General features: G+C 43.1%; 1 protein-coding gene across 7 annotated transcripts in view; it reads left to right on the top strand.

The window, feature by feature from the left end:
- The window catches only part of LOC138611357 (microtubule cross-linking factor 1), an 82,075-nt gene extending 66,556 nt beyond the window's left edge, over positions 1–15,519 (top strand). For 2 of the 7 annotated variants that reach the window (XM_069684419.1, XM_069684418.1), the window contains 4 exons: positions 1,082–1,423; positions 3,436–3,512; positions 3,915–5,469; positions 14,231–15,519. In XM_069684419.1, coding sequence (XP_069540520.1) covers positions 1,082–1,423; positions 3,436–3,512; positions 3,915–5,469; positions 14,231–14,434 — 2,178 coding nt within the window. In that variant the 3' untranslated portion in view covers positions 14,435–15,519. Of the gene's footprint in view, positions 1–1,081; positions 1,424–3,435; positions 3,513–3,914; positions 5,470–5,675; positions 5,701–6,570; positions 6,628–8,202; positions 8,261–14,230 lie in introns of all 7 variants that reach the window. The other 5 variants (XR_011309606.1, XR_011309608.1, XR_011309607.1 and 2 more) reach the window with 5 other exon arrangements.
- The last annotated feature ends 1,072 nt before the right edge of the window (positions 15,520–16,591 follow it).

Genomic DNA, 16,591 nt, shown 5'->3' with positions numbered 1-16,591 from the left:
AAAATGACAAGCAGGCAGTGATGCATAACCGGAAACTTCCTCAAAAATTCATTTAATTAACAGCAAAGAGAAATAAAATTAAAAGTTCCAAGAATATAACTGTGACTGTAGCTGGGATTACCCAATCAGTGGATACATGGAGTGTGAATAAACTACACTACTACTGCACGCATGTCATAGGAAACCCATGTCCTTCAAAATAAAAGCGCAGCATAGACTTTTTGCCACAACTTTTTATTTTGTAGCACACATCCACGACCCACTGAAATCAGCTCCGCAACCCACTTTTGGGTCCTGACCCACCAGTTGAGAACCACGGGTTATAGACCATTAACAAACAAAAAACACACAACATTTTTAGATTCATCTGTATTTTGTTTGCGAAAACTTGTAAAACTGTGTCTGGTCCTTTAAGAAAACAATCATGTAAACTTGTAAATTCTCCAGAAAAGATCAGAACAGTTTGTACACTTAAATCTTATCTTAGAATGATTGTTATCACTCTTTCACTAAATATAAAGCTACCTTGGGCAGTTAATTAGCCAAACTTATCTTGAGACAAAGACTGGAAGCAGGCTAATTTTGTTAGCTTTGAACTGACCCAGGCTGGCTGTTTCCGCCTTGTTTTGCTAGACTTTAATGTAAGCTAATTGGCAGCTGTCAATAGATTTATATTTAGCATTTAAACGTGAGAAAGGTATCAATCATCTTATCTTATTCTCAGCAAAGAAAGAGTATTTTCCAGGTAAATTATTATATAAAGAGAAGCAACCTAAAACATCATCATAAGGACAACCTAGGAGCAGTCTAAAAACCATCAGATTAAAGAGGTCTTAAATTATCAAATAATAAACATATTAGACCTGCACACTGAATAAGTCAGAGGAATAAGCATTAAATATTCACAACAAAAAAGAGACTTCAGATCTTTTCATGAGGCTTTAAGCAGAAGGTCTTTTATATAATCCAGAAGCATTATTTATACAAATTGATTTAAAGTTTGACTCTTACAGTTTTACTTAGTTATCTCTAGACACCGTGAGACTGATCACTTCCTACTTGTGTGTGATTCTATGTGCAGATGCAGAGAGAGCTGAGCACCCGGCGAGGCGAGGGCATGGACGTTAAAGATGGCAGCTCAGGCCACCGAGGTGTGTTTTCCCCTCAGGACAGTCCCTGCAACGCCCCCCGGTCCCCTCGCTCCCCACGCTCCCCCTGTACGTCCACACCCATCTCTGCCCCTCCCATGCGTTCCCACTCCGACTCTGAGGCCATGCTGGAGGAGCAGGGGGCCACCATGAGGCTGAAAGGGCCAACAGAGAACCTCTTCCTGGACGCGCTGTCTTTGGACCCCCTCAGCGGCCTGGAGGTCCCACCACCCTGCAGACTGGAGAGTGAGAGGAGGTTCCCCTGCATGAAGGAGGTAACACATCAGTCAAGACTTATTATTAATGTAGTGATGTAACACAAAAATACAGTTTGCTGATGATGGTCTATTACTTTGGTTCAGGCTGAAATATCTCACAACTACTTGATGGACCACCATCATTTAACCCCTGCAGATGAATCAGAGTGTATCTGGTAATCCCCTCAATGTCCTCAACATGAGTTTAAAGGAGCAGTTTGCCCCTGGACAAAGCCACTGTCAGTCAAAGCTGGTGTTCTCTGTAATTGAAAGAAGCAATAAGATTTGAAATTGGCACCATAGCTTTGGGGAAAGTTGTACAAACAGCTGGTGGTTTTGCCCATTCTACATTCCTACAACACCCAGAGTGCATTGCGTCCCTCCCTCTGAAAGCAACTGCCCAGCGAGACGCTGGAGTGCAGGCAATGGCTCAGAGCGGTACAGAATCTGAAATAAGACGAGAATATACCGGTGGATCGTCTAAAAAATCTTCAGGTCTGCAGTCTACATTTCCAACCTGACGATTTTGAACGAGACATGACATCGGAGGCGGACGTACTAGATTGAGGAAGTGTAGTTTAGCAAGCTCCCTGGCCTCTGCCAGATGACGCCTTTTGCTTAGTCTGGTGGAGGTTTTCCAGGGCCCGTTGAAGAACCGGATAGCGTCCTACCATAATGGCATTAGCTCCCCATAATAGCATGATAGGACTGAGGTTGAAAATCGGCGAACTGGCCCTTTAAGATTTTTGGTTCTGAGTGAAACATCTCAACAACTATGAGATGGATATCCATAAAATTTGGGACAGACGTTCATACCCCCCTCAGGATGAATTGTAGTAATTTTGTCATCCCTTAAAACTTTAGCCCCAGTTTACTTGTGTTTTTTGTTTATAATATATATAGATATATATATATAAATATATATAAATATATATAGATATATATATAGATATATATATTTGTTTAATGTTAGCATGCTAACACTCTTATCTACGATGGTAAACATACAGTCATAAATATTATACCTGTTGAACATCAGCATTTTATCATTATAATGATGGGAATGCTTACATGCTGATGTTAGCATTTACATGTGCTTCAGTACAGGCTCAGAGATGCTAGAATGGCTGAAGACTACACTCTTTTATAAGTAGCCTAGTAGAAAAAAACAATTCTCTGGTTCCAGCTTTATAGATGTAAGGATTTGATGCTTATTTTGTCAGACGAGAAAGTAAACTCACTTTCAAAAGTAAAAGTGCTCATATATGTGTGTCACCACTTTGACGCTGTGTCTGTCAAAAGTTTGTAAGAAGCTGAACTCACAGCATGTCCTTCCATCTCTGAAAGCATGAAATGTCTAATACTAGAGTATTAGGTGCTCAGGTAGAAGGCTCTCCTTCTTTGGGGCGCTGGTTTGGCTCAGTTGGTGGAGCGGACGCCCCATATACTAGCTACAGTCCTCCAGGCTCGACTCCTGGTCTGCCGATCGTTTGGTGCATGTCATCCCTCAATCTCTACTCATTTCCTGTCTCTCTTCAGCTGTCCTGTCTGATACAAGCAAAAAGCCCAAAAAAGAAGACTGTCCTTCTTATAAGAAATACATCTAAATGTAAATTTAATTAAAAAGTAAAAACCTGTTTAACAGACGCTTTACATAACAGGTTAATTTCTTTTCATTTGACTAAATTACAGTTTATTACACCTGCTTCACCAGAATACATTAAGAAACTAACAAACTTGAGGTGTAATCCTAAAACTTTTATGACAAGCAATTAACATTAAGACTTTAAGGAGGTATAATAAAATTATATTGCAGTCTGGCACATAAAGCCTGTCTCTTAAATTAATTACTCAGTGTCCGTTTGCTATTAACAACTAAACAAAATCTGTCTAAACTGTGGAGCTAAAATGAGACAAAAAGATATATTTATTTGAAAATACAGCCACTGTTTTTCAAGAATCTACTGTGAACAAATCTCACACTGAACTCTTTTCCACATGACCTCATCGCTGTATCTGCTGTGTTTCAGGCTCTGAACGAGATTTCGGAGCGAGAAGATGACCCTGAGTACGCAGAGGAGGAGATGGGCGGCGGGAGTCTGCTCAGGTGAACGCATGAAACAGCTTTGAGTCAAACCGAGTTCACAGAGTGTTTTTACAGGCAAACTATTCTTTTTGAAGCTGATTCATTTTAATAGATGTCAACAGTAAACACACAGAACACGGTCTGGCTGGCTGCAGATAATTCAGCCTCCTGCTGCATTTTTGTCGCTCATGCATTCACATTGATCCCTCTGGAGACGAGCAGTTTATTCTGTTTACTGATACTTGAAGTGACAGAGTTTCCCTTGTGATTTTTCTGTGTGAGTTGATCTTATTAAGTGATGCCGCTCACTTTTCTAAAAAGATACGGACATAAGAAGGAGATGAGATCATTGTTGGTGTGTGTTGTGATGGTGTATTATATGTTAATGAACTCTGTGTGCTTGTGTGTGTGTGTTGTTTCCAGGGCCAAGTCCGTGTGCTCCATGAGCGACTTCCAGCGGCTAATGGACAGCTCACCGTTTCTCCCCGACAAGACTCGCCACGGTGATCAGGGTCAAGACGACATCACCCCGCCTCTCTCCCCGGACGACCTCAAGTACATAGAGGAGTTCAACAATAAGGGCTGGGACTTCCCATCATCCCCCTCTGGCCCGTGTCCTCTGCGGGAAGCATGGCCTGACAGACCACCTGAGGCTCAGGGAGGGGAACCCGTTCTCAATCCATTCCAGCCGGCCTCCTGGTTCCTCACCACCAGCGCCACCCTGACCACCAGCACCCTGAGCAGCCCCGAGCACTGCCACAAGTCCCCGCTGAGGGGCAACGGAGCAGGGGTGGCAGGGGTGGGACTGGACCTCTGTGGGGTTCACATCCCCCACAGCCCCACCAGACCTGGGGCAGCTGAGCGCCCTACTGCCCAAGACCCGGACTTCCTGTACGCCAAAGGGACCAAAGCCAGGGGCGGAGGAGAGGCTGGGGTGGGAGCCAGCGGGCCGGATGAGGTCTTCAGCCCTGGGAGGTGGCCATGTGGGCTTCTGGAGGGTGGGGGGTTGAGGACTTCCCCTAACCAGTCTCCTATTTACACCTCTTCTCTGGAGCTGCAGCTCGCCAGAAACCTGAGCGACGACATGAAGGAGGTGGCCATCTCTGTGAGGAATGCCATCCGATCTCCACCGGGGCCAGTAGTCCGGGACACCGCCTGCCAGACGAACGGGTTCACCACACGAGGCACTCAGACCACCCAGACCATCAGTGTGGGTCTACAAACGGACCTGCTGAGGAACCTGACCAGCAGCCCCCACCGCTGCCTCACCCCAAAAGGTGGCAGCACGCCTATATCCTCCCCGTCCCGCAGCACGAGGAAGGTTCAATACTCTCCTGTCGTCCAGAGCAAGTTTGAGCGACCCTGCTGCTCGCCAAAGTACGGCTCACCCAAACTTCAGCGCAAACTGTCCTCAACCAACAAGGCTGATCTACCAAACAACAGCCGTGCCCCCACCCCCACCACACCGCAGAAGGGCAACAACGAGTCAGCGTGGGCTCGCTCCACCACAACTCGGGACAGCCCCGTCCATACCACCATCAACGACGGCCTCTCCAGCCTCTTCAACATCATCGACCACACCCCCGTCGGCTACGACTCCATCCAAAAGTTCAACAAATCCCCCAGTCGCTCTCGCCCCAACCAGTCCTCCACCTCCGAGCCTGGCCTTGCACAAGGGGCTTGCGCGATAGACCCCAGGAACTCACAGGAGTGTTTGCGGGCTGCTCGTGGGCGCTCGCCCAGCCCCGTGCAGCTGATTGTGGAGACGCAGGGGGACAAAAACCAGGAGGTGGTGAGCATACGGCAGGACCTGTCGGCCCCGCCCGGCTACACGCTGGCTGAGAACGCAGCTCGCATCCTCAATAAGAAGCTGCAGGAGCAGAACTTTAGAGAGGAGAGGAGGCTGCAGGCTGGAGGACAGAGCAGAGACAGCAACAGGCAGGCCGACTCAGACAGAGGACAATCTGGATGTATGGAGGTAAATATACAGACGCACTGGATTCATCGCTTCATCATTCATTTGATCTGGGGCCCATGTTTTATGTCGCAGTCGTGTTTATGACTTTGCCTTGGATTCACCTTGTAATGTTTGAGGAAAACACTTTAAAGCATGTGTGGTTAATCAAAGACAAAGCTAATCAACTACGTTATAATATCACTAAAATGTTAATGCTTTTTTCTCAGATCGAAAGCACTGACTGATGCAATGGTAATGTCAAATATTTAACCCTCTCTAATAATTATGAGCTTTCCTTCTTTGCTGTATGTAGCCGCTCTTTAAGGTTTCTTCTTCTTCTGTACTTTCTTCTTCACTGTAGCAACTCTCTTGTAGCGTGGCTTTTATTTCTGTGCTTTAACTTCAACTGAGGCCCGACCGAAACCTGATTTCTGTCTGATAACTGGGAGAGTGAAATTAATGTTCTCACATTAATCATCCAACTGGGATTGTAGTTACAAAGTTATATGATTAATTATGATCAGAAGTCTCCAATTAATTACGAAGCGGACTTTCAAGTGTATCTAGTTTTGAAGCGATTGATCTTCCCTTCAAAAGGAAACCAAGAAAAGCGCTAATTTTACTCGATGAAATCAGCGCTCTGACACGTCGGTCGGGCCCGTTTCACCACCCATTCAGCTGACCTGTGGGCAAAATAAATGACTGACAGAACTCCATATTTCTGGTCATGTTTAAATGATGAAAGAGAAAGACAAATTCATTCAGCTTTACTTTAGAAAAGTAGGTCATGCTGTGATAAAGCTGTACATTAAATCAATGAAACACAGACACACTGTATATTTGAAACCATGACATGAACAGTGAGCAACATAATCCCACATATGGTGATTAATTTATCCACTAACATCAAGGTCTCACCAGCTGCTGTTCGCTGATGTGCAGGACAGACAGATTAAAGTCTGATGTGTGTTTTATGGATGATAGTGGAGTCTGTTTCCTGCGGTCGCTCTGTGGACGGTCACAAGTGGAACAGATCAAAATAATGGACTGTGACCGTTCTCAAGCATGTTGTTAATGCTGTTAAATTGACATGGATGTGGATAATTTTTTGTGTTTCGTTAGGATGGATAAACAAGTCCAGACGGAGTAGTAGGGGAAAAGGAAACGTCATCATTAAAGGTCCAAATACAATTTAAAATTTCTACCAAATAAACCAAACTGAAAGTGTAATGAGTGGATGGGCAACACGGATAAACATTTGTGTCATAATTTATTGTTCATGCAATTTGTGTCTTGAAACTGTTTTTTGAAGAGTAGTTTTTTTTTTTACATTTTCATAATGCCTGTTGTAGCTAAGCAAGCAAATTTTAAAGGGGAGCCACGATTTAACTTCCTGGGCTAAGTTCAATAAACATACGACTAATAAGAGAAACAAAACGTGTGACGTGAGGACCTGTTTCCACAAACGCTAATTTTTTAGCTCTTCTCACCGGCGTTTACGGTTGCTAGGTTACGAAAGTTGTCTGGCTGCACTTCCCCTTCCCTTGGTAGTGACCAATAAGGGCCCGATCAGACAGGACGCGTATTAGCAGCTGGGGGTGGCTATTTTGTCATTGTTTTCAATGAGAGGGACGCTTTTTGCGCGCTGCTTTTGCTTTGCGGAGCGCCTCGCTTTTTTCTGCTCTGTGCGCCTCGCGTTTTTGAGGAAACGCTCCGAGCACCTCGAGGAGAGGCGAGCCTTCTGTCAGTTTACAATGTAACGGTTAGGTTAATGACAGCTAATGATTCGGTGGTTGCCTTAACAACAGTAGGGGAAAAAAGCCGCCCCCAGCTGCTAAAACGCGCTCTGTGTGATCGGGTGTTTACTTTCACAAAAAGGCAGTGCAGTGCGCCTCGCGTTTTATGCCTGCAAAACGCGTCCTGTCTGATCGGGCCCTAAGTCTGTTTTAAATCGCTCTGTGTGCTTAGTGTTTGCTTTCATTCAAGGACATTTTACAAAGAAAACAAAAAAACTATGTAAAGGAATCATGTCCTGGCGTTAGCAGCAGCTCTAGACCAGGAAATTGTACCCTCGCTTAGCTTCTTCTCGGCCATTGTTGTTGACAAAGTTGATATCATAAGTCCCGCCCCTTCTTGATTTTGATTGGTCGGTGAGGAAGAAGTGACATTGACGAGCATGGCAGTGGTGTTTTTGTGCTGTTAAAAGCTGAACTGCTGCCAGCCCAAAAAAATCAGTTTTTGGACACAGGCCCTGAGAGTAGGCCCTCCCTTGAACGGCCACTGTCCAATCCTACATTAGCAACCGTAACTAGGCGCAGGGTCAATTCATAAGGCTTCCAGTTAAATACACAGATGGTTGGCGTGACACTTTTGCAGCCAACACTTACCATTTGAGTTGAAAGCCTTTATTGTCATTGTATGACAGGATACAACAAGATTGCATGTGCCACTCCTGGTTCATAAGGTTAAAAAGACACGCTTGTATCTACATCATGGTCCCCTTTGTGTTTTTCCAGGTCTTAAAGTGAATGGGTGTGTGTTTACTGCTGTCTGTGTTGTCTGCAGGCTGAAATCAGCCTCCTTATTTCTCCTGATCAACCTCTCTGCCTTTGATATGCCAGACTTTTCCTCTTTTCCCGATTTTACCGATTAACATTTCCCGCTCTATCTTCCCTCCTCCTCCTCCCCCCTTCTCTCCTCCCCTCTGGGCTTTATCTCCCCCTCTTCCTCGCTGTCCGCTGTGCTCTGATCCAGAACCACACTGTCATACTAACAACTCCTTGGGGACTCTAACTCTGCTTGTCTCCGTGATGTAAGTTCCTCTTCCTCTACGACCTTTGGCGGTGGGTTCACCGGCCACACGGACCTCTCACCTCACGCCCTGCAGACCCCTCCCCCCTCCTCACCCTCTTCATTATGCATGCTTCACAGGACAGCAGTGACAGTGTTTGAAGCCATCGAAGTGGTGTCAAAAGTTGTGCGACGGCCATCCATCTTTTTCTTCGTGTAATTGTACGCATGCTCAGTTTCTTTGGTATAGTGTTTTGTTTTTTTGATGGACCATAGTGGTGATTTTGCATGTTTTAGTCCATTAACCATAAATCACAACTACTACTTTCAAATACCATACCATACATTTTGAGATTAATAGATTAGAGTTTTCTTAAGTTTTCTCCCAGTACAAAATGAGAATAAAGTTTAGGAGACTTGCAGTAGGAGGTCATCAATAACAGCTTCATAAGTTAACTCGACAGGTAGTTAAGGATATCAGCTCCGTCTTAAACATTAGCTCCTTTACCTTTCACTGGACAGAATACATCAAATTCTAGTTTAGAGTTTTAAAAAAACAGCTAACTCTGACATTAGCCAGCATTTGTTAGCAACTACTAGCTAACAAAGGCTGCTGACATTAGCCAATGATAGAAAAACCTGGAGGCGAATACATTTTAAACACTGACATGCTTGGTTTTTAGCAAGCTACAAGCTAGTCCGCTACATTTGAGTGTGCTGTTTTTTCCAAGCTTCATTTTCGGGTAATTGTAGTCCACTATCTGGATTAATAATTAAATATATCACAAAACATTGTAGACAATGGCAGACATATTATAGTTGACTTACATGTTGAGAGTCAACATTAAGCTCGCCCGGTAACTGAAAGTCCCACACGCATATTTAGCTAAATATAAGCTAACTTTAACATTAGCTTTAGTTACTGTCTAATGAAAGCTTCAAGATGTTTGCTAGCTTAGATTGGGTTAGCCAAAACACAGGGAAACTAAAATACAGTGGATAGATAATTGATCAAAAAACACAGCTAATGTTGACGTAAGCTAGCTAGTGTAACTTGAGATGACCTGTAAATATTTATTACTAGCTAACGTGCCTACATTAGTTAGTTAGCTAGCTAATGTGGGCAGCTAAAGTAGCCTACTATCTGAGCTCTTTTTGGAGACAGACATCAAAGAAAAACAATAGAAACCTGAATATCAAACATTTCAAAGGAAGTGTGTGCGGCAACAGGCAATTTAGTGTAGGCTAATGAAGAACGCGTGTTAAAGTGCTCTCAAGTATCAGGTATCATTGTCCAACTATACAAATAAGAAATTAAACCAGTGTGGTAGTAATACGAAATGTGTATGATTTGCCATTGATGGCCGAGTAAATCCTGCAAAAATCACCGGTATGGTCCTTGAAAAAAACCTCAGTTCATGTGACTAAACAGTCACCAGATGCTGTATTATTTATTGATCCTAAAACGTTTGGACTAAAATTGTGAAGCAGTGCATAAAAAGGCGATTCTGGATGTTTCACACGTCCCTCAGCGCTGGTTGTTTGTTGTCTTATGGGACCCCTTAATATTCTAACACTGTGTCTCTACCAGGGTGTCACCATGTGTGCGACTGGATGGCCTGTGATGTTTACTTGTGATATTTTGCTTTTTTCACCCTTTTTGTCCACACAGTGTTTCCTTTCCTCTTCACTCTTACAGCCATCCTCTCACACTAACAAACCTCCAAAGACTAACTGAAGAAGAAAGCTGCTAACACTTATCACTTTCTATATTCTGACGCCTGACGGGGTTGTGTTGGATGTCTGAAGGATATTAACCAGGGACTCTGGTCCACTCTGCATGCTTAAAGGAGAAATCCACCATGACTTTTATATAATATACTAGAAGCCTGTCGGTGCATTTTAATATGGGGTGGAATTTAGTTTTCTGGTTGTCCCATTTTTCATCAACCGCCCTCACTTACCTATTAAAATAAATGTAGGAGAGGTGCTGGTTTAGCTCAGTTGGTAGAGCAGATGCCCCATATACAGAGGCTGCAGTCCTCAACGCACTGATCGCAGGCTCGACACATGGTCTGTCGATCATTTGGTGCATGTCATTCCCCACTGCCAACATTTCCCATCTCTCTTCAGCTGTCATATCTAATAAAGGCAAAAAGCAGAAAAACTTATCTTTATACAATAAATGTAGGGTTTTCTTAGATTATACAAAAAATGCAATAAAAATATCGTAACTTTTGGCTTTTAGATGTAGTTGGATGCTGAAGCGAAGGCTTTTTAGATGGTATCTGCTTGATGATGTGTTCAAGTACTTGAGAGAAGCTTGGAGAATTGAGAGCTGAAAGTAAAAATTTAGAAGATAAACAATATAAAAACATTTCTTGAATGCAAAATGCTACAGATCTTTTCTAAACAAGTAAAAAAAAAAAAGGAAACATTCAGCTCTGTTGCCAACGTGGTCTTGTGATCTATTTACTTGCTTGTAATAGTCTGTTTCTTGCGATGTAGTATTAGGGCCACATTAAAGAAAAAAAAAATGAGATTACGTGAATCAGAAGAAAGTCATAATTTTAAAATAAAGTTGTAATGGTCTTTGAAGAAAGTTTTTTATTACAAGAATAAAGTCGTAATTTTGGGCTATTGTTAGCCTATATGTTATTAGGAAGGGTCTGGCTTCTCTTCTGATACCCTTCAAAATAACATAGAGGCACAACCTCAGATTGTTTTTCTTTAATGCGGCCCTAATACTCTGTCGTAGTTTCTTGCTTAATTGATGTGAACTGGGATCTTCTAAAGTGTATCCATTAGCCTGCTAACATTTTAGTATTCCCTTGTTCATGGAATAGATTTGCTGTCTTGAGATCTGAGAGGAAACAATAGAATATCCCTGTTTTGTCACCTTTAGCGGCCTCTATGGTTATAAGCATTCATTGCATGTACAGACAGTTGTTTTTGTTGGTTATTTCTTCCTGTTTCGTTGATGCAAAGTGGGCAGTCTAGAAATAAATCTTGGATTTGACTCACCGAACTTTAGCATAATATTTAGCACTGATTTCTTTCATTTTCATATTGAATGGTATTTGTTTAATTATCAGGGATTACTCTCCTTGATCATTAGTGAAACGAGCTGTACCTTTTCATGTGTCGTCTCAGGCTGAAAAATAGTGACAATGACATAATGAGCTACAATGGAAACATTTCCATCTTCCATTGTAATGACACTGCACAATCGCCCACAACATTTGTCACGATGTCAGAGTGTTTTAAGGTGGATTTCTCCTTTAAGGTCGATCATTCACTGAGCAGTCGAGCTGATGTAAATCTGTTCACGTTGCTGTTTTCAGTGGCCGCTCCTGCACACTGACTTCCTGTTCACATTACTGGTGCATGATCTGTGGTGTGTAATTTGATGTATTAGCATCACAGAGGAAATCTTGTATTAACCCTGAAACCGCTCTGTATATCCTGTGTGTACAAATCCATCCGTTTCATTCATTAACAAATTATTAATTGATGGAGACGAGTATTCGGCTCCCGCCCATCCGTCTCTGTGACTTGTTTTTCCCGCCAGTTAATCAGGACTTCCTGCAGGTTGTGTTTCACGTCACTCTCTGGTGGATCTAACTTTTCATCCATCTCACTTATGTTTCCTTCACTTCATCCTCTCACGCCACCGGCCGCAGCCTCGGCGCTGTGTATTTTTAGCAGAACTAGATTGTTGCTTCACGGGCTTGAGGTCCCACCATCCTTCAGCTGAAATCTAAAGCCTCGAGATATTTATAAATCAGGCCAGTGGTGTGATGTCCCGGTGTGATCATTCACCCAATCACGCTCTGACATCATTCTGAGGGGGGAAAAAAACTCTTCTTTCTCATCTTATCGTCTTCTTTTGCTCACTTTTTCTGTTTCATTCAGGGGGCAGATGCATAGAAGTCACAGATTTATGCAAACACAGTCCTGAACCACATTTATAAACCCCTGTGTTCGCATTATTCTGTGTTATACATCACATCACATTATGCCAACATGCATTATATATAAATGGATGTGAACTCCCCACATCCATGTTGAGCAGCACAGTGTGTCCTCCAGCAGTGTCCTCTGTCAGCAGTGAAGCAAAGTGTGTCATCACACACCTGTGTGACAGAATGTGTTGATTCAGCAGGAATCCAGTAATGTTGCTTAACCAGGTACCCACATCGACAAAGGGTACTATTTTCTCAATCCTTTCACCTTTTCACCCAAAGTATTACACTTAAAGGGCCAGTTCGCCGATGTTCAACCTCAGTCCTATCATGCTATTAAGGGGAGCTAATGCCAATTTCGCTCTGTGCCTTTGGAGGACGCTATCTGCTAAACTACACTTCCTCAATCCAGGACGCCCGCCTCCGATGTCATGTCTCGTTCAAAATCGTCAGGTTTGAAATGTAGACTGCAGACCTGAAGATTTTTTAGACGATCCACCGGTATATTCTCGTTGTACTTCAGATTCTGTACCGCTCTGAGCCGTTGCCTGCAGCCAAACGGTAGTATTTCACTCCAGCGTCTCTCGCTGGGCCGCTGCTTTCAGAGGGAGGGGCGCAATGCATGCTGGGTGTTGAAGGAATGTAGAATGGCCGAAACTACAAGCTGTTTGTACAACTTCCTCCACAGCTATGGCGCCAATTTCAAGTATTATTGCTTCTATGGATTACAGAGAACACCAGCTTTGACTGACAGTGGCTTTTTCCAGGGGCCAGTTGCTCCTTTAAACTAGTTCAGGTCCTTCTGTGCATTGCTACAAGAGGAACAGGTGACGTATTTGAACGTTTTTTGTGTTGTTGTAGTAACTCGGGGGGCAGTGGTTAGCGCCTTTGCCCTGTGCATGCGTGGGTGATCAGTCCAGCGTGTAACCCCGCCTCTTGTCCCAGACACCCTGCGACCCTGAACAGGATAAGCTGTATGGATAATGGATGGATGGATGTAACTCTGGGGACCAACATCTGTAGATTATTGTGTCAAGGATCACAAGTTCCTCGAAATCAGTTACTGAGTGACCACAGAGAAGGAAACGATTAAATTATATTCCAATGGAGTTTTGGGACTGTTGTGTGTTAGTGCAGACAGTCAGTTCTAGTCAGGTGAGGCTGAGAAGTTAAGGTGTCACTGTGAGGCTGCAGAGTTCAACAGTTCATTTAACTTCAACTTTAAGTGGGTTGTGTTTTGGTTTCATCATCTCCTTATATGAGCACTGCATCTCTTTAAAGCTGTCTCTAATCTTTTGTCCCTCAAGACGACAGAACATCAGATGCATAAGAAATACGTCTGAGCATCACAGCAGCCTCACAAGTTACTTTTTGTATTGCGTGTGTGATTTGAAGGTCGAAAGATTCAGCTTAAAGCTCCTGTGAGGAACTTTCGGTTTGTGTTGATTTGGCGCCCCCTGTGGACAAAGCCGTACCTCTTATCTCTTTGCTGATTTTGTCCTGTACATGCTTAAGTGGTGGTTTGTAACAAAAATTCTCCTCCTGCTTTCTTCAACAGTCATACTGTATGTATCACTCACTTTACATTTTTGTCATGGAAAATGTAAACAAAGGCAGCAAGCAGTTAATCGCTGTCGCAGTCTGTTTCATAACCACGTAAAAACTCCTCACAGGAGCTTTAAGTTTAATATGATAAAACAGGGCAAAATTATAGATATAGATATAGAACAATATAGAACAAAAAAAGGCAGACTTATTGAGCTTTTGGACAAAAAACACATTTTCCTGGACCACAGTTTAAACAGGTGCACTGAATAAACCGGTACTCCACTAGTTAAAGGTGCTTCTTCTTTTTTTTGTTTAAAGTGGCAGATCCATCACATTATTCTCTGTACACATCATTAACACATCTGCCCCCTGCTCACTTTTCTTCTTTCACTCATGCTTTTAAGTTTAAATCTCACTTCCTGTTTCCGCAACACCTCCTTGCTCCGCCCACCTCTCTGACGGCTCCTTGTCATTGGCAGGACCTGCCTCGCTCTCCGGTGGCCCCGCCCCTGGACTCCTGCTTCCTGAGACCGGCCCGCCCGGCCAACCGCCGCCCCCCCTCGCGCTGGGCCGCCCGCTCCCCCTTCTCCTCCCCCAAGTGGAGCGAGGGCTCGAAGAGGAGGTTCACCTTCCCGCCGCCGGGGCACCGCAAGACCATCCTGGAGGGCGAGGAGCCGGCGTGAGTCCCGTCCTCTACCTCCTCTCATCCTGCTCCGCCTCAGCCTAAGAGACCCAGTACCTCAGAAACCCCCCGCCCCACAAAGACAGAGACTCCAAAGAGGCGGAGCCTGAAGCGGGGGTTTCGTGATCCACCCAGTAGCACCAGCTGACCATCGAGGAACCAGAAGAACCTGGAATGTACTGTAATATCATCAGAAAAAGACTTAAAAACTACATTTCCATAAGAGGTGCCTGCACACACTTGAGTTACTCATCACCCCACATGTGTGTATATATGTATTTATTACATATATGTATATTTTAGTCACAATCTCAACCTTTGTTCAGCTGAAAAATGAAGGTCAGCTGTTGCATTTGTAAGAAGTTTACACCTTTTTTTTCATCTGTTTACACTTTTTTTTCTATAGATATTTTTTTTGCTGTCCTGCATCAAATCATGTTTGTTTTTGTTTCTTTGCAATAAGAGCATATCTTTATTTTTCTGTTGCTTGACTTTTCTGTTCCGTCACAAAGAGAAGAAAGACAACACAAGCAAACAAACAAAAAACGACTTCTGCTTCATCGGGTCTGAAGCAGAGACACATGATGTCATTTCTGATGCTTTACGTCCTTTATTTATTTTTACGTTGGGATGAATGTCCGACTCCGTGAACGTGTAGAAGAGGGGTGACAACAAACTGAATAACATTATGCATATTTGGAAGGCAGTTGTACAAATATCAGTGAAATATTTGCATGCCTTTTGAACACTAGCACTTTAGTGCATGTACATACGAGCTCTAGTCATTTGTGATCACTCTGTGGGGAAACAATGTCGTGATGGGAACTCTTGAGCTGTTGTTTTTGTTGTCACATGATTTGCATCGACTAAAATAAGAAGAATTTTTAAGTAAATTATTGTACCTACCGGGCTGTCTTTGTACAGTTGTTACTATTGGATATGACTTACTTTTTTCTTTTGACAGGAAAAAAGGGATTGTGGGAAAAAATATGAATGTTTTAAATGAAGTCTATGTCAAAAAGTCTAAAAATCTATAGTCTTATGTAAATAATACATGGTAATAAACATGAATGTGTATTTACAAGACTTCCTGCTCCTGTGTGTGTTTGGATCTGCTGTCCACCGTGTTTTATATTCGTTACTCAGTGATAAAGGTTACATGCAGCTCATGATAGATTATACGCTCTTTCATTAGACCTGAGTTTGTGCTCGTGGCAGAGGCTGATGCTGAACCGTGTGTGTGTGTGGATTACAGTTGCAGACCACAGGATTACAGTGGGTCAGGACACACACACACACAGATAGGGAATGTGAATAAGAAGATTGCGTCCTCCCAGAAGTGAAATCCTCTTGCATCACGGTCATACATGTTCCACCTTACTCATGTTACTCTGCTTGTCACGCAAGATAAAGATAGTAGTATAAAGCCAGACTGATGAGCTTAAAAGGTCACTAACATGCCCTCCGTACTGTCTACAAAGGTATAATGCAATTTATATCATAGTGTTTGTTTCGTATGGCAGAATAGTGCCACCACGCCAAAAGACCGTCACAGCAGACAAAACTTTCCCCAATCTGAGTTTTTATTTTGGCTCTATGTGACTCATCTATTTTTTTCATCACATTATAAATGCTACAAATCCATTCAATAAACCCCTTTTACGTTTAAAGCTCCTGTGAGGAACTTTCGGTTTGTGTTGATTGTTGCGCCCCCTGTGGACAAAGCCGCACCTCTTATCTCTTTGCTGATTTTGTCCAGTAAATAAGAAGTGGTTTTTAAACAAAAAATCCCCAGCTTTTAACATTCAGACATCACTTGCTTTGAAAAAAGGCTGATTTGGCAGCACATAGTTAATGACCTCGTCTACCTACCCCCTGGCAGTGGATACAGACCTTAAAAATAACTATAAAGATATAATCCATCTTGTCGCTGATTGTCTGGTTTGCTTTTGTAGCCCATAAAGAAGCATCAGTATGAATTTAAAGGGGTTATATGTAAGATTTTACGTATATTCATCAATCAAATAGCATTTTTTATTGCCAGTGTGTGAAGGGATAGTAGAGGAACTGATAAATTGAGACCTTTCCCTACTTCCTCCCCTGGCCCAAACAACCTGTGGGCTGATTTTTACCGTTAGCCGATTTGCCAGTTAGGCAA

The sequence above is a fragment of the Semicossyphus pulcher genome, unplaced genomic scaffold (genome assembly GCF_022749685.1).
Source record: "Semicossyphus pulcher isolate SPU_LCO1_2020_fin unplaced genomic scaffold, fSemPul1.0.p SCAF_7, whole genome shotgun sequence".
Classification (NCBI taxonomy): domain Eukaryota; kingdom Metazoa; phylum Chordata; class Actinopteri; order Labriformes; family Labridae; genus Semicossyphus; species Semicossyphus pulcher.
The sequence above is the reverse complement of the archived record's forward strand: the minus strand, read 5'-3'. Positions and strand labels throughout refer to the sequence as shown.